The sequence below is a fragment of the Geotrypetes seraphini genome, chromosome 1, assembly GCF_902459505.1.
Source record: "Geotrypetes seraphini chromosome 1, aGeoSer1.1, whole genome shotgun sequence".
Lineage (NCBI taxonomy): Eukaryota > Metazoa > Chordata > Amphibia > Gymnophiona > Dermophiidae > Geotrypetes > Geotrypetes seraphini.
In genome coordinates this window covers 269067634-269085830 of record NC_047084.1, presented here as the reverse complement: position 1 = coordinate 269085830, position 18197 = coordinate 269067634, and the positions used below count along the sequence as shown (strand labels likewise).

The following is an 18197-nucleotide window of genomic DNA, read 5'->3' as shown; positions in this document are numbered from 1 at the left end:
AAGCGCTCCAATCTGGCAGCGGGGGAAGCTCCCATGCTTCCGGCTAACATGTGCGGAGAAGCCAGCCCGACGCATCACGTCTGTGACATGGGCCAATGGGAGAGAGGCCGGAAGAGGTGGTTGTAAACTGTCGCAGTGTGGTGGGAGGGCAGCTCCGAATCGCAGCTGAAAGACTCGGAGAGCGGCCCTGCTGCCAAGTGAAGCCGGTAGCATGGAGGTGCCCTTTACTCCCCCGGCCCCCCCCAGCTCCACCCTACGGTTCTTTTTTTTTTTTTTTTTTTTTTAATCTATTTTATTCATTTTCACATTAAAGATCACAAAGAGCACTTTGATACATGTAACTAAATACATTCAAGAAATTATTATCAAATCATAAATTCCAGTACAATGATTATAGTCCACATTAAAGGAGAGTGAAACCATACACAATCAAGGGTAGTTGAATTAAAGAAAACTAAACTCGGTCATATTTGCATATGCCACAAATGTACAGGGTTCTTTGGTTAATTACATTAGGTCCTAAGTGGTTGAAATTACAGAGGGGTCAGGAGCCTTAATGGCAGCCTTACCTTCCAAAAATATTGCAATTGTTCTGGATCATAAAAAATATACTTATTTGTTTGATAGGTAATACAACATTTACAAGGAAACCTAAGTTGAAAGGTAGCTCCCAAAGCCAAAACTGACTGACGGAATGTCAGAAATTTTTTCCGTCTAAGCTGCGTCCACTTTGAAACATCAGGAAAAATTGCAATTTTGTGATTGTAAAATTCAACATTTTCAGTTCTATAATAGAGGCGGAGAAGAGCTTCTTTATCTTGTAAGAAAACAAAAGTTACTAACAAAGTGGCTCTCGCTGAAATCTCAATCCGTGAAGATTCTAACATCCCAGTGAGGTCTAATTCTCCAGGATGAACAATTGACTTGTCCTTATCCTCTTCAACCATATTTAGATAATATAGTTTTTGCAATGGTGGCATATTTGTCTCTGGAAATTTTAAAACTGAAGTCAAAAAAGAATGAAAAAGTTCTCTCGGTGATAATATTCTAGATACAGGAAAATTTAAAAGTCTCAGGTTTAAATTCCTATTTGCATTTTCTAAGTTTTCAATTTTCCTGATCATTAAGTTTTTTTCTTTCATTTGAGAATTTGATACAAGTTTTATTTCAGAGACTGTCTTTTCAATATTATCCATTCTAGTTGCTTGTTGTTGAATTTTCCCTTCACAATTTTTAATTTGAATTGCAGTTTGTTGAGTTGAGGAAATAAATTGGGAGCATACCTGGTGAAGGCTCTCCATGGCTCCCCACAACGCCTCCATATCCACCACTTTAGGCTTAATCAGGGGTTTCAGAGGTTGAAGTGGAGAAGGGACTCCATTTCCCACACTCGTTGCTCCCTGAACGCCTCCTCCTCCATCTGCCGTTTGCTTGCGACCCGGCATAGCTTGAATTACCTCCGGGGTCAAAGGCAGCATCATCGGTTCCAGCGGGGATTCACTCCCCGACGTCTCCCGTTGATCCGCGGGACTGCCCGACATCGTCCCGGGACGGGGAGGGATCGCAGGATCCAGCGGGCTCAGCGAAAAGTCACTGTCCAGTTCCGAGGTCTGCCCCCCTCGGAGCACGGATTCGCCCAAACCAAAGGGAACAGCAAAAGCTGTTATTGCTGTCTGGCGTATCACCCTACGGTTCTTAAACATTCGCGACCTGACCCTGCAGGAGTATTTCCTGTTCCGGGTGCTACTTCTCTCTGCCACCAGCCTCCTGTTCCTCTCATCCAGTGTCCGCTGGAGGTAAGGGTTTGGAGGTGGGCCGCAAGGGAAGGGAAGCCGGTTCTTGGGGTGGACTCAATCGAGTCAATGCTCGTTCTGCGAGTTAAAGTTTGTTTGAGTGTTTTGCTCGTCTTGCAAACCACTCGCAAACCGCGTTACTTGCAAACCGAGGTTTGAGTGTAAATGGTTGGACCGATATACAACTAATGCTTATCTTTGAAGCTTTAATTCTCACCAAAGAAAGGTCGGGTCCAAGATGAAACAGGATAGCTTCTGTAGCAAAAAACATGATCTTTCAAATTATAAAAAGCAAACCTACACATTATAAAATGCTAAGCGCACATGCGCACTCCTACCTGCGTGTTGCCTGATCTGTATGTCCGTGGAGGAAGGAGTACGCATGCGCGCCTATAAGTACCCCACACTGCCGGTGACTCTTCGGCTTTCTCGATTTTGCCGGACATCTCGGGGCCGGGCTGGAGGCTACAGCAGCCACCGATCTGCAATTCCGTGCGCCGCAAGGCCCAGCCCGCCGCCGCGCGCCCAGGTCTCTCTCACTGAGTGACGGAGCCGCGGCCCTGCCCGGAGCCTGGCTGCAGCCCAGGTCACAGTGCCACCCTGCGGCCGCCAGCGGGAGCGCCGCAGCTCCACGCGCACACAGAGCGAAGTGTTCCTAAACGCAACGGACGCACAGTGACATGCGCTCCCTAAGAGACACCAACACAGACCTCTCTACACAGTCAGTATGCACTGCTACGTGGGCATCACATCCACCTTTCTAAAGTCCATTTATATAGGGAAGTAGGGTGGGGGAAATGCTGCTGCACAGGGACATGGAGAGGGAGGGAATGCTGCTGTGGCTGCTGGACAGGGAAGTGGGGGGGAAAGAAAGACAGCGGGAGGAAGGCAGACAGAAAGAAAAGAAGAAAGATACAGGGGCAGGGAGAGACACAGAAAGACAGACAGACAAAGGAGGCCAGGGATAGAGACAGAGGGAAACAAAGACAGAGGGAGAGAGAGAGACAGAAATAAAGACACAGACATATATTCTAGCACCCGTTAATGTAACGGCTAAAATACTAGTTAGAGATATTTGAATCTGAAAAACAGTGAAAATTTGCATAAATGCATAAAGCTTCTACTGATAGGGAGAAAATCACTAGTATTCTGTGATGCAAAATAATATTATTCTTTATTGAATCACAGCTCTATTATTGTATTTAAGTTCTTAGCAGGTTTACATTTAAAAAGCAGACACTTATCCACTATCAAAAGTAGATTCAGTTTCATAGAATGCTGCAACAAGTCACGTGTTTAGGTGGAAAAACACATTATCTTTTGCAATTTCCAACCATTTACAGCATAAATGGCAAAACATCAGTAAAAGTCTATAGCAGCGTTAATAGGTTGTGCAATTGGTGCAAAGTAGTGCAAAAACATTTTTTTGAAAGTGCTGAGGTGCTACTAAAGTGCAATTTAAGGTGCCATGTGCGTTTTACTTCAATGCCTGGCCCCCCGACCCAGGTTTCGTATTCTTCGTCAGGAGGGGTCTAAGTAAAAAGCATACTAGTATTAAAAACAAGACTAGAGATAAAACAAACTTTACTCAATATTATAACCGAATCTAACCTTTCTTAAATCAAATGTTTAACTTCTCTCTTAACAATGTAAAGTTACTCAACGTACCTTCTCAGGCAAGCTAAATCGGGGACTGACACCGGAAGAGGAACTGGCTGAAGTTACTGAAACTCCCGGATATAAATACAAGTACTTATGCTAACACTCTCAACAGGTGAAAAGATTATTCTTAAAACAACGGAAATGACAAAATACCCGGGGGCACCACACATATATTTATATATTTAACCACTCGATTTCTGAATTTAAGCCATTAGGGATTAATGTATTCCAATTGTAAATTAATCGTCGTTCTTTCTGTAATAAAAGTTTGCAGATATCTCCTTCGTATTGATTAATATGTATGAGCACAGTGTATCTAAGATCTTGCAACGAGTGATTTTCCTTCAACCAATGATCCACCAGGGGTGCTGTGTCTCCGCCCCTACGGATATTACTAAGATGTTCAATAATGTGTGTTTTAATTTTTCTACTAGTTTGTCCGATATATAATAAACCGCACGGGCAGATCACGCAATAAACCACTGCCTGGGAGTCACAGTTAGTACCTGTGATAAGATTGAATTTCTTCCCTTGTGAATTTGGAATAAGTATAAATGGTTGGCACCATATATAGCCACAAGTGCTACAATGACCACACGGTTTATGAGCCGGCAATCTTTGTCTGCAATGGGTCCCCCTCCAGCTTAGAAAGATGAGGGGATCTGAGCATGCCCACTTTCAGAGAAATCTTCCTGTTCCTCTGATACTAAATCTTAGAGGATGCCTCCTGGCAAAGTAGGGTAACAGCAATGTGCATTTATTAGTAACATAGTAGATGACAGCAGATAAAGACCTGAATGTCCAATCCAGTCTGCCCAACCCGATTCAATTTAAATTTTTTTTTTTTCTTCTTAGCTATTTCTGGGAAAGAATCCAAAGCTCTGCCCAGTAGGTTCCAACTACTGTGCACTAAATTGATGTGACGGCCATCATTTGTAGATTAAACTGATTATTGCAATGTATGACTTTAGAGCTTATTAAATGCAATCATATTAAAATATTAAATTCATTCCAAAATCCTGCATAGTTTACTGACAACACTTGATTTTAGTTTGTGAAGCTAAAGCTGTTTGCTCTGTGGATAGGATTTTAAGTTATACAAACTTGTGCTATTGTTAGCTGAACATTTGCATAGTTTTGGGCTTTTATGTATTTAACTTTTATATATTTATGTTAGTACTTAAGCCCATTCTCTCCCCATACCACAGCCTGAATTTTATCTTGGTTTTGGGAATAAAAAGTCCAAATACATTTGTGGGCTAAAAATAAATGATTGTAAATAGAAGCTTATACAGTTTTATTAATGGTTTTTCATTCCTTAGAATGAGTTTGCAAATAAATGATGAAAACTGCAGAAATGATATAACCACAGAATCCTGCGACTTCCTGTTAACCCCCCAGCAGCCCACAGGGAGACCATCCATTCTTCGTCCTTCACAAAAAGAAAATTTGCCACCAAAGAGTGCAGTAAAGGCCATGAAGGTATGCTAGTAGTCTTCAATTCAGTATCCTATCTCTACCCCAGTATTCTCAACTCAAGTACTTGTGAAGTATCTTTTTAATGTCCGAGTCAGTCTGACTTTTAGCGAGTCCTCACTAATACTATTTTACTTTTGATACCTCATATTTCAACTAAATCTCTCCAATATACATTTTTGTATACTTTCAGGTAACTTTTCAAACACCTATGAGAGACCCTCAGACTCAGAGAATTTTAAGTCCTAATATGACAAACAAACAAGAAGCTGCATTTACACTAGATGACTGTGCTGCAGCTCTGGAGAATCTTCATATCAATGTATCTTGTAGTTCTGAGTGAGTATCTTATAGTCCTGATTATTTGGTTAAGTGGATGTTATAAGACTAAATCTCATGAACTATGTATAATTTCCATGACTATACATAACATAATTCAGTGATTGCCTTTTGCACTTTATGTATTTAAAAGCAAAACAGTGCTGATTAGGATCCCAAGCTGATTGTGCGTCACCCTCATTAGAGATGCTGCAGAGACTAATAATAATAACTTTATTCTTTTATACCGCCACAACCAAAAGTTCTAGGCCAGGGGTGTCCAACCTTTTGGCTTCAGTGGGCTGCATTGGCCGAAAAAAAATGGTTCTGGGGCCGTGCAAACACTGCAGCAAGACGGAGGAGGGAGCTGGCAGCCGGCAGCACCCGGGGCAATAGAGGAAAACACTACATCACCCTCAACCGGGGTCGCACAAAATACTTCACGGGGCCACAGGTTGGACACCCCTGTTCTTGGCGGTTTACACTAAAAAGACAATCGACAAACTACAATAATACATTAAAAAAATACAAATATTTGTAAAATAGAATTTCAATAATAACTCTCATTAAGTAATAAACTTATCGAACAAAGTGGTCTTAATTAATTTCCAAAAACATCAATAGGATAACATAGCTTGCTGAATACATTTACCTAACCAAGATTGTTGCCTACCAGCTTGAAATGCTAGGGTCCTATCTAAGAAGGTCTTATATCTACACCCATTAATTTTTGGATAAGCAAATAAGTAGGTTTCTAGTTTCTCTTGATGGTCTATGGCAGGTGATAGCGGAGAACCTTGGGGCACACCAGATGGGTTGCTCCATGAATGAGAATAGTTACCATCACAAATCACTTGATAAGACTATATTCAGTCCATTATGGGAGTGTCGCTCTTGGACTAGACGTTTTGTGCTAGACTTAGTTCTACTCGTGCATTCTCTCACCGCGGCTCTTGTATTTTCTTTACAGGGTCACTGTTTAATTTGTGCGTTTCATTTTTAAAACATTTTTAAAATAAGTTTTCTTCTTTTTATAAGTTTTCTTTTCTTCGTGTCACGGCTCAGGGCTTCAATTTAACCGCGGCTGTTTTCCATTCTATGTTAAGACCTGTTACAGGCTTTAAGAAGTATAACCGGTGCCAGCACGTGATCTTCCTCACTGACCCACATAAATGGTGTGTACAGTGTTAAGGACCTGACCATTGTCCGTAGTTGTGTGCCCGCTGTGCTACCCTTAAGCCATGAGCCCTGAAATGTCATCAAATTCAGGTAGACAAGCTCTTTGGCAGCATGGATAAGGCCTTGACCTTAATTCCAGCCTCGACCTCTGCTCTGAACCCAATGAAGTCTTCTACGGGCATAACGCTTTTCACCTCTGCCTTGCCATTAATCAAACTTTCCTCGTTTGCAAAGTCCTCGTCTTCAGGGAAATCACCTAAATCTTTTCCCGAGGAGTCGTTATCCTCACTGTCTCCTTCAGGTAAGATAGCTAAGCCACCTCCTTCAGATATGCCACCCTTAGAACCAGTGGTTTTGAAGCTGCCTAAGAAACATGTCTCAAAATCCAGACATCTTTCTTCTTTGAGGTTGTCTTCCTCGGAGACTATAGCACACCAAATATATCCAGTGGTCTTGGTGCTACGTTTGCAGAATATGATAGAGCCTATTCTGCATCAGGAGTTTGGTAACATGCTTGCTAAATTCACTCCTGTCTCGACTCTGCTTCCTGTAGTCCAGCCTAAGCACTCGGCAGTATTACAAGGAGTCGAGTCCTTGGCAGTGCCTTGAGCTCAACCTAGTCACTCTGTACAAGGAGCCGAGCATGATCTAGTCACTCTGTACAAGGAGCCGAGTCCTTGGCAGTGCCTCGAGCGCAACCTAGTCACTCTATACAAGGAGCCGAGTCCTTTTTGGTATCTTGTCCTCTAACTCAGTCTACCAGTCCTTCCTCTTCACATAAGGTGTTGCCATTTGCGAGGCATAGGACGAGGACTCCTCGTCATTCATCTTCCGGACTGGATCCGACTCAATCACAGGACCGTGATTCGAGACATCCTTCTCCACATCGTCGAGGCTTCATCGAGACCTAGGTCAGTTCCTTCCCAAACTACACCTACCACACTTCACCCCTATCAAATCAAAAATGTTTCTAATTACCCAACATGTATCATCTTAAGTTCTCGACAATTCTTATGTAACCCACCTAATTATCTTGTAACTTCCTGACAACTCTTATTTCCTTAGCAACAGCAGCAGATGAATCCAGAGACCAATTGGATAGCACACATCTACCAGCAGGCAGAGATAGAGAAACTGATTAACAGGTGGTCATTTTGGCTGGCACTCCTCCTGTATCTCCAGTATGCTCTATCTCCCAACAGGTGATGGTTGCTATTCGATTAGCTCCTGGATTCTGGCTGTGACTGGAACTTTATTTTCTCCTGTTGAGATTTCTCTTCAGTGAGACTGCCATTCTGTTTCTCCTGTTGAGGTTTCTTTTCAGTGAGCTGGCAATGCTATTTCTCCTGTTGAGATTTTCTCTTCAGTGAGACAGGGGTGTCCGGTTGAACGGTGCCGGCTTTAGGGGTTACACCTGGGCCCCCCCAGGTCCCTGCCTCACCCTCCCTCCATTGCTAGAGGGTCTGACTGGGTCTCAATTTTTTTCTTCTTTCCCTTCTCTGTTTAAAAAAAACAACAAAAAAACCCAAGAGACCACAGTTGCTACATTCTACCCTGTTAGTGCTGCACAACCAGCTCTTGCTGGCTTCAACCAGTCCTAACAACAAGCTTGTGAGTATGTATGTGTTTTTTTTACTGTTGTTTGATCTTCAAGTTCTGTTTGGGAGTCTTAGTACTGTGGGTTCGGTCAACGTATGTTTAAGGAATGGATATTTTATTGAGGCTAAGTTTTATGACTAGAAATCCGTTGAGGAAGCCGGGACTTTCCCGCCCTTTGCATGCACGCGTTTGGTTTCCTTGTTGGTTACAGCGTGGCAGTAGCGGTGCGATTTCATGCTCGCACTTGTTCTCCTTGTTGGGTTTCAGTGCAGCAGTAGTAGTCCTGTGCAGCTGATTGTGCAGCGCACATGAGATGGGACATGTTTTTTCCGGCGCTGTGGGAAGCACTGCACCGTTCTTCTGGTTTCCCCGAGTCTGATTTTCTTTCTATGCAGGCCGCGGCAGGGTAAATTTTGTATGGCTTGAATCCGACTATGTTTCTAGGAGCGTTGATGCAGCGGCCACGTGTCAGCGAGAATCAGACATGCGCTTGGGTCTCCGTCAATGGCGGGAGAGCTGAAGCATTTCAGTAGTTTATTTACAGCTGACTTTGGTCAGGGTATGCCGCGGATTCTCTTCTTTCCGGTTCAGACAAGTTGTATGTGTTTCACCAGCTTTGGGACAAGCTTGGGCAGATTTATGTCTTGTCTGTGTTCCTGCTGTATTCCCTTGAAGGAAGCTGCTAGTTTAATCGGACTTTGGGGTTAGCACTCGAGGGGATTACCAGAGAGACTCTGACCTGTGCTAGGTCACCTAGTCTCGGTTTGTCTCCGGACTGGGTCGACATTCGGCAACTCACGGCACACTGAGAGCAGTTAAGATAGTGCCCTGTATTTCACACGGGTATCTCATTGTCTCTCTTGGGGTCCCTGCGGATTGAGCCTTTGTCTATTGGTAACTGTCCTTATTTGGGCCTCTGTGCTGAGCTGCATGTGTCTAGTAGTGGCATAGGATATATATATATGCCTAAAGGTAGTACAAACAGTTTCCAAGTTCGGGCTGTCTCTATGGGCATAATGACACTGCGCATCTTCCTGCGGCCAGGACTCTCTTTCTCTATTTCTGAGGGGGCCTGGACTTCAGATTTCCATGCTCATCACGCTGGTTTCTCCTGTCGCCATGATGGCACATGCTAGACGGGCCCCCCGACCAGACAGGAAGGGCTGTACAGCTCCTTTTAACCAGGAGCCAGTTACCTATTCTATCAAACCCGCGGAGTATCACGCGCTATGTGGCTGTTAGCCTCATCCCTGAAGCTCTCATTAGCGATGTGAGCTTTGTCTGATACCTGTAAGGATGTTGTTGTTTTCCACGGGGCAGTAGATGCAGCATCTTGATTGAGTCTAGTACGTATTCACTTTAAAGGACATACGTATTTCGCTCATGTTGCATGGGGTTAGTACTGTTTTCATGGTTCCAGTATATTCCTCTTTACATTGTGAAACTTGATTTTTCCTAGGAGAATCTTCTTACAGATCCTACAGTCTCATCCTGCCATTCCCTGACCTTCTGCACTTCATTCTGAGGGGATCTTGACTTCTTCCAATGACTCTTCAGGCTTTCTCATGAGGGAGAAGACGCTATAATATCAGGTCAGGGAGCTGTGAACATTTTTCAGGATGCTTGCAACTTTGCATCCTCCTCAGGTTTCCGGTTCGTTCTTGGAGTCTCTATGTTTTGTGTTTCTGGTCCTCAGGGCAGTTCTTGTAGTACTTCAGGAACTAAGGGACATTGTTTCACTTACTGCATGGTGCCCGAGACGGGGGCATTGGGCAGGCTGGATCCCATTCTGCTGAATTAGTTTCTCAGGGTTACACATTTCTGCAGAAAAACTGGGAGACTATTTACATTTTCACTATGGACTCCGAATTTGCACTAGGTTTGCTTGCCTCTCTTGGAGCAGCGCTTTCGGTTTTGGCACATTCCATTTTGCCTACCCAAGGCTTCATGAACATTTTAGAAAATGTGGGCAGTGGTACCGTTTTGGCGCTACCAGGAAATTCACCTAATTTCTTCTTGACTGACTGCTTGATTCGCACGTCTTCCAGTCAGGCCATTTGACTGACACGAAAAGGGTGGTTTCTTTTCCTCAGTTCTTTGGATGTGAATCTTCGAATATGCACAGCGCTCTTTTCTCCTGTACTATTTATAGATATATCGGGGAGATGTTTTTATTCATATAGGAGAGAAATGTATTTCTTCCCAAAGACTAGGGCGATGGGTCACAGTCTCAGGTTCGCATTCTTCTTCGGTCACCATGACCAAGAGTATGGGTTTCTGTACAGGTTCTAGGATCCATGTTGCTGACTCCATTGGGAACTTCGGCTTGCTTTCCCATTATAACGCTACAGCAGTAACTTTTGTTTCGGTGGTTCCCGGTATCTCAGGGCTCCAATTATTTGGTAGGCTCCTCAAGCATCGCTCTGTATGATTTGGTGGCTCAGCAAGATTTCTCTTTTCAAAGGCATGCCTCAGTCTTTGCTGGACTAGCTCATGGCCACCAATAATCCCGGGCTGTCGGGTTGGAGGGTTCGGTGCCTTCCATCCTCAGCTCCAGAAGTCTGGTCTTAAGAGGCGACTCGATACTTGTTCATTCTTCTACTCTGGAGCATGGTCAGGCTACCGTTTCTGGAGCTTCAGACCATTCTTCCAGAATGACGCTGAAGGTCTTTTCAGTCAGTATTATGATGGGGGTATTTATCCCAGGACAAGCAGACAGGTATTCGTACAAGTGATTGATGTGATCCAACGGAGCCCCGATGCGGACGCCTCACAAGCAGACTTGCGTGAAGAAACTCGAAGTTTCGAGTCGCCCGCACCGCGCATGCGCGAGTTCCTTCCCGCCCAGCACAGGGCGCGTCTCCTCAGTTCTTACTTTTCCGCGGAGCCGAGAAGTCTGTTTTCGACTCTCTGCGTGAAGTGTTTTTCACTTGTGCCTTCTTTGTCCACGGTTTTGGGTTTATTTTTCTCAGAATCGCCGGTTTTCTTCTTTATTTTCTTCTTTTTAAAAAAAAAAAAAAAAATTTCTTCCATTCGTTCGACCAGGCAGACCACATGGCATGCAACTCCGCGGCTTCGATCTTGCGGCGGAGCTTTTTCGGCCTATGTCCCGGCCTACAACCGGTTTTAAAAAGTATTCTAAGTACCAGCGCGCGATTTCCCTAACGGACCCTCATCGACGCTGTCTTCGGTGTCTTGGGCCTCAACATCTCCCAAAATTGTGCTAGCCTTGCTCAACACTTAAGCCTCGTGCTTTCAAGCGTCGTTGCATCTTGTGGGAGCAGCTTTTCGGTATGGAGTCTTCGATGGAGCTTTCGTCCTCGAAGGGTGCTTCGCCTTCGATATCATCCGATGCGCTCCAGGCTTCCACACCTTCTGCTCCAAGCCTCATCAAACGTGCCTCGTTTGTACCGACTATGTCTTTGACGCCTGCTGCAGTGCCTTCCTCTGTCTCTTCAGGTCAGGTAGCACAGCAGCCCATTCTCCTGGTAGTGCTTAAAGTGCCCAAGGCTTCTAAGTCCAAGCACTCTCACACTGCCTCGAGGGAGCACGAAGCCCATGCAGGTGGTCCCGTTGGACGCGGATCCATCCTTGCTGGCTTCGTTCCAGACCTTATTGGAGAAGCAATTCATTCAGCTCTTCACTACCATCGGGCCGAAGCTTCTCTCACAAATCCAGCCTGGGCATGCGGAGGTCTTCCGCGAGGTCGAGCCGCCTCCTGTGCCTCAGTCATATGTGCACACACTACAGGGAGCAGTCTCTGCGAGTGTCTGGTCTGGCATCGATGCATGCATCGCAATGAACAGAGTCTTTGCCCATGCCTCCATTGGAACCAGTGCACTCGATGCAAGGAGTAGAGTCTTTGCGAGTGCCTCCATTGGAACCTATCTTCTCGATGCAAGGGCTCGAGTGTTTGCAAGTGCCTCGTGCTGCTTCCAGCCAACCACTTCTACTTCGATCCACCGCTTCCAGTTTCATCCACTCTCTGAGGGCCTCAGCGAAGACACATTTGCCTCGTTTGTCGAGGCCTGCTTCAAGACATAGCTCGCATCATCGATCGAGACATTCTTCGAAGCATTTATCTAGGCATGCCTCACCTCATCGGAAGCAGCCTTTTCTTCAGTATTCCCCACCGGCTACTTCGCCTCCTCCACTACGGGATCTCGAGGACACGATGGGATCTTTTTCCTCATTGGATCCAGAAGCCTCGACGTCCTCGAGTCCTTCTCGAGGCCAGGCTTTGGCTGACCAGCTGTCTCTTTCTTCTGTTCTACGTCAGATGGCAGGAAGAGAGGGCAGGACTATGGACAAGTTTGGTCGTCGCCTGTATCAAAACTCATTCATGGCGACCTGAGTTTTGAAGTACAACTTTGTCTTTACATCTTTATCTCAAGCATTTGGTTAACACCATGCTTGATTTCTTCAAATATCTTCCTCAACATAGACTTCCACAGAGTTTCAACAACTTCACAATGCTCTGGAGCAACTTTGCATGCATCTAGTTCAATCTTGATATGATGCGTCTGAACTATCCTCGAGTCACTGTTTTTTCAGTGGCCATGCGTCATCTTGCCTGGCTTCGCACTGTGGACATGGACCCGAATCTTCAAGATAGCCTGACTAATATCCCATGCCAGGGCGATGAATTGTTTGATAACTCTATTGAGGCAGTTACCAAGCATTTATCTGAACATGAGAAGTCCTTTGCTTCCATCATCAAGCCAAAGCCTTCCACTGCCAAAGGTTTTAGGCCTGTTCCATCCTACCAGAGGCGATTTCCTCAGAAGGCGGCTCCTTATTCCAGGCCACCTCCTAAGCAACGTCAGCAGAAAACTCAAGACTCCTGCTGCACCCAAGGCCTCTCAGTCTTTTTGACCATTTAACACAGAGCATAACCTCAATAGTTCTGCCTCTGTCCTCTCCTCTTCCCGTAGGGGGGGCCATATCCATCTCTATTACCATTGACAGGAACTCATTACATCCGACCTCTGGGTTCTCTATCATCAGGGAAGGTTACTATCTTCATTTCATCTAGATCTCTCCAGATCTTCCTCCAACAGAGTATCTATCCAATTCTTCCCAGACCACCCTTCTTCTTCAAGAAGCTCAAGCTATGCTTCGTCTTCGTGCCATCGAGAAAGTTCCTCTGGAACAGCAGAGCGGAGGGGGGGGGGGTACTTTCATTACTTCCTAGCTTCGAAAAAGACGGGCGATCTGCAACCTATATTGTATCTCGGAGCACTCAACAAATTTAATGTTGGAGAAAAATTTCAGATGCTGTCTCTAGCATCCCCTCCTAGATCAGAACGATTGGTTATGCTCTCTGAATCTCAAAGAGGCTTATACTTGCATTCCTATTCATCTAGCCTCTTGTAAGTTCCTCAGGTTTCGGGTGGGAAATCATCATTTTCAATACAGAATGCTACCCTTTGGCCTGGCATCATCTCCCAGTGCCTAGTAGTGGTAGCAGCAGCTCTGCAAAACCTTGGTCTTCAGATTTTGCTGTACCTGGACGACTGGCTCATCAAGGATTGAACATCTCAGGGGATTATTGTAGCGACCCAACGGACTACTTGGTTCCTCCAAAGCTTGGGGGTCGAAAATCAAATTCCCAAAATCACAACTATAGCCCCCTCGGACTCTACAGTTCATCGGAGGTGTACTGGATACTGTGCAACTCGGAGCATTTCTTCCTCAGCAGCGTCGGGATGCTCTCATTCAACTTTGTCACAAAGTGTTATCCCTCACTTCACTTTCAACGAGACATATGATGGTTCTCCTAGGTCACATGGTCTCTACAGTTCACGTGACTACTTTTGCCAGACTTCACCTATGAATTCCTCAGTGGACCCTGGCATCTCAGTGACCACAGGCTTTAGACCCACTCTTTCAGCACATTACAGTGACTCCTATGTTGAGACAGTCTCTCCACTGGTGGATGCTCTCTTCCAATATCTCCAGAGGTTTACTGTTTCAAATGCCCCCTCATCAGAAGGTTCTCACGACCGATTCCTTGACCTATGCTTGGGGGGCTTATCTTGATGGTCTCTATACTCTAAGGCCATTGGTCCACTACAGATCTTCAGTGTCGCATAAATCTGTTGGAACACAGAGCGATCTTCAATCTTTCAGCATCTTCTCTACGATCAAGTAGTCCTCATTCGGATAGACAGTCAAGTCGCCATGTACTACATCAACAAGCAGGGAGGCACAGGATCTCTCCTTCTCTGCCAGGAAACTCAAAAGGTGTGGAATTGAGCAATCCTTTACAACACCTTTCTAAAAGTGGTCTATATTCAAGGAGAGAAAAACTGTCTGGTGGACAAATTTGAGTCATCTTATGGAACCTCACAAATGGACACTCAATTCCTCGCCTCTCCATCACATTTTTTCTCAGTGGGGCACTTCTCAGATAGATCTATTTACATCTCCACACAACAACAAACTGCCTCAATTCTGCTCCAGGATATGCTTTTCTTTTGGAATAGACAAATCAATTTCTATATGCATTTCCTCTCATTCTCAAGACACTTGTCAAACTCAAACACAATGCCACCATGATTCTGATAACTCCTCGGTGGCCCAGACAACCGTGGTTCTCCCTTCTACTTCTGCAGCAGGGAGCCACTGCTTCTACCAGTTTTTCCATCTCTGCTTACACAGAGTCGTGAGTCTCTACTGTATCCCAACCTGCAGTCTCTACACCTGACAGCTTGGTATCTCTCAACCTAACTGCCACTCTACAGTTTTCTCAATATGTCAAGGACATTTTAGAGGCTTTCAGGAAGCCTACCACTAGACAATGTTACAACCAGAAATGGACTAGGTTTTCTGCTTGGTGCACCATTCATCACAAGGAGCCTCAATCTACTTCCTTGTCTTCAGTTTTGGATTACCTGTTGCATTTATCTCAGTCAGGCCTCAAATCCACATCTATTCGACTTCATCTCCAGTGCAATTGCTGCTTTCCATCAGCCTATAGAAGGGAAAAATCTTTTTGCTCATCCTGTGGTTTCCAGATTTATGAAAGGACTTTTCAATGTCAAGCCACCTCTCAAATTGCCTCTAGAAGTTTGGGATCACAGTGTTGTTCTTGCTCAATTGATGAAGCTTCCCTTTGAACCAATGGCTTCAGCTCATCTCAAAGTGATTTTTCTCATTGCGCTCACATCTGCTCGCAGTGAGCTACAAGCTTTAGTAGCGGACCCACCTTTCACAGTATTTCATCATGACAAGGTGGTCCTGCGTACTCATCCTAAATTCTTACCTAAAGTGGTTTCAGAATTTCATCTCAACCAATCCATTGTACTTCCAGTTATTTTCCAAAGCCTCATTCTCATCCTGGATGAAACAGCTCTTCATACTTTGGACTGTAACAATGCTTTGGCTTTTTGCTTGCAACGAACTAAGCCACACAGATCTGCTCCTCAACTTTTTGTCTCCTTTGATTGAAACAAATTGGGACATCCAATTTCGAAGTGCACAATCTCCAACTAGATGGCTGCTTGCATCTCTTTCTGCTATGCTCAGGCTGGACTACATCTACAGGGTCGAGTCACCGCCCATAAAGTCAGAGCCATGGCGGAATCGATAGCTTTCCTTAGATCTACTCCTATTGAGGAAATCTGCAAAGCTGCCACTTGTTCCTCGGTTCATACTTTCACCTCTCATTATTGTCTGGATTCTTTTTCCAGATGGTATGGCCATTTTGGCCATGCAGTTTTACAAAATTTATTCTCCTAATTTACCAACACTTCCACCATCCCATTCTGGTTAGCTTGGAGATCACCCACATGTGATAATATGCTGCCTGATTGTCCTGGGATAAAGCACAGTTACTTACCATAACAGGTGTTATCCAGGGACAGCAGGCAGATATTCTCACAACCTACCCACCTCCCCTGATTGGCTTCTTAGCTAGCTATCTGAACTGAGGAGACGCGTATCCTACGTCAGGCAGGAAGGCACTCGCGCATGCGCGGTGCGGCAGTTGCAAACTTTCTAAAAGTTTTACAAACATGTCTGCTTGTGAGGCTGTCCGCATCAGGGCTATGTGGATGACGTCACCACATGCGAGAATATCTGCCTGCTGTCCCTGGAAAACACCTGTTACGGTAAGTAACTGTGCTATTTGTGTGGTGGATTTTTTTGATGTTTCAAATGTACCTACTGTATTTCTTGTGCAATCCCACTCTATTCTTGAGCAAGTGGGTAGTCAATCCCTTCTTGCAAGATTTCTTGTTGGAAGCTTCATTTAGCATAACTTTTTTTGCTCCTTCTCTTACCTCTAGACCAGTGTTCTTCAACCTATGGACCAGCGAAAATAAAATATTTTGTAGACCAGCAAAGTACTAAGACTAAAATAAAAACCACTACCCTCTTATGTCCTTGCCCCTTTGTACCCCTATAATCTGTATTGCCCTTCTGTGTCCCCATCCCTTCTCTATCCAGCATTCTCCCTCTGTCTGTCCCTATTCTCCATGCACATTATCTCTATTCTTTTCTGCCCAGAGCCCAGGCCCCTCCATCCTATGGCTTGTATGCCTTCCTTGCTCTCTCCCTGTTAGTGTTTGGTTGAAATAACCATCTACTCAGGCTATCTACCTGCCTTCTAATACCTACATATATTCCTCGGTTCTTAATTCTATTTCTGGGGAGTTCAGGAAAGAAATCTATCACACAAGTGTGGTTAAAAAGTCAAAGCTTTGAGAAGCGTTTCTGCATCCGCCAACATAATGGGATGTCAGAAAGGCCTCTCCAATACATAAGAACATAAGAATTGCCACTGCTGAGTCAGACCAGTGGTCAATCATGCCCAGCAGTCCGCTCACGTGACGGCCCTCTGGTCTAAGACCAGCACCCTAACTGAGACTAGCCCTACCAGCGCACGTTCTTGTTCAACAGAAATTTGTCTAACTTTGTCTTGAATCCTTGGAGGGTGTTTTCCCCTATTACAGCCTCTGGAAGGGCGTTCCAGCTTTCTACCACTGTCTGGGTGAAGAAGAACTTCCTTACGTTTGTACGGAATCTATCCCCTTTCAACTTTAGAGGTGACTGGTCATTTTATTGGAAATAATGACAGAAATTAATTCATTATTAAACATGCGTAGTTGGTGCATCGTCCAATTACAATCCATTTACAAATTGCAATATTCTATTGGTTACTTTGTTCCTTAGCAGTAATGACTTAACTCATCACATGCTTTTGTCTCACCTCTGTCAGCCATAGAAGAAAGTGGACTGAGGTCAGGCTGACCCTTGCTCTTTATTGCAAATATCTCGTTTACAGAAACAATCGCATGATTTTATATAACTACCAGCTCATCAATATTTGCCCTAACTATGTAAGTGGAAAAAAAACTATATTCTTATAAACAGATGTGTTTTTCTCTCTAAACCATCTAAAACTACTGGAAGAAAAGTATGTTTTCCAGAAACTCTTATTGTTTAGCAAACATACATTAATTATATGCCCCCCTTATATTCTGCATGATACAATTACCCTCATCATTAGCATCTCTCCCCCCCTGAGTCCACTGTCCCCTGTCCATCAATTCACTCTCTCTGCCCCCTTCTCCACTGCCCTCCCCGCAGTCCAGCAACATCTCTCTTCCCTCCCTCCAGGTCCAGTAGCAGCTCTCTCTTTCTTTTCCTCTGTCCAGCAGCAGCTCCCCCTTCACTATCTGTCATTTACAGTCCAGGGTGGCAACTCCTCTGATCAGCAGAAGCAGTGCCCCCTCCCCCCCAACCAGCTCTAGCTCTCCCTTTCCACTTCCAACCAGTGGCAACAGCACCTTCTCTTCCCCAGACTAGCAGTAACTCAGTGTTTTAACTTGCCTGCAGCAGTGTCTGTAGCGTCAGCACGATTCACTTAGGTAGCCTTTGATGTGTCACGCCTGCCTCTGAGGAAAGAGAAAGTTGCATTATCAGAGGTGGGTTGCTACTTGGCAAAAGTCCCAAGGCTGATTAAGTGAATCACTACACTGAAACTACTAGAGAGTTACGCGGGGACAGAAATCCCACCCATCCCCGCCAGGATCCTCTCTGTCCCCACCCATCCCTGCAAGGAATTACCTCCATCCCCGCCCATCCCCATAAAAAGCAGCAATTATTTCTGACAGGATCATCAATTCCACAGTTTCTTTTGTGTTTGCGCTGCTGTTTTCCTTA

At 44.9% G+C, this 18197-nt stretch overlaps 1 protein-coding gene across 3 annotated transcripts in view; it reads left to right on the top strand.

The window, feature by feature from the left end:
• The window catches only part of TACC3 (transforming acidic coiled-coil containing protein 3), a 195617-nt gene that overhangs the window by 13442 nt on the left and 163978 nt on the right, over positions 1 to 18197 (top strand). For all 3 annotated transcript variants that reach the window (XM_033951090.1, XM_033951080.1, XM_033951099.1), the window contains exons 2-3: positions 4778 to 4937; positions 5125 to 5270. In XM_033951090.1, the coding sequence (XP_033806981.1) occupies positions 4779 to 4937; positions 5125 to 5270 (305 nt within the window). In that variant the 5' untranslated portion in view covers position 4778. The remainder of the gene's footprint in view (positions 1 to 4777; positions 4938 to 5124; positions 5271 to 18197) is intronic.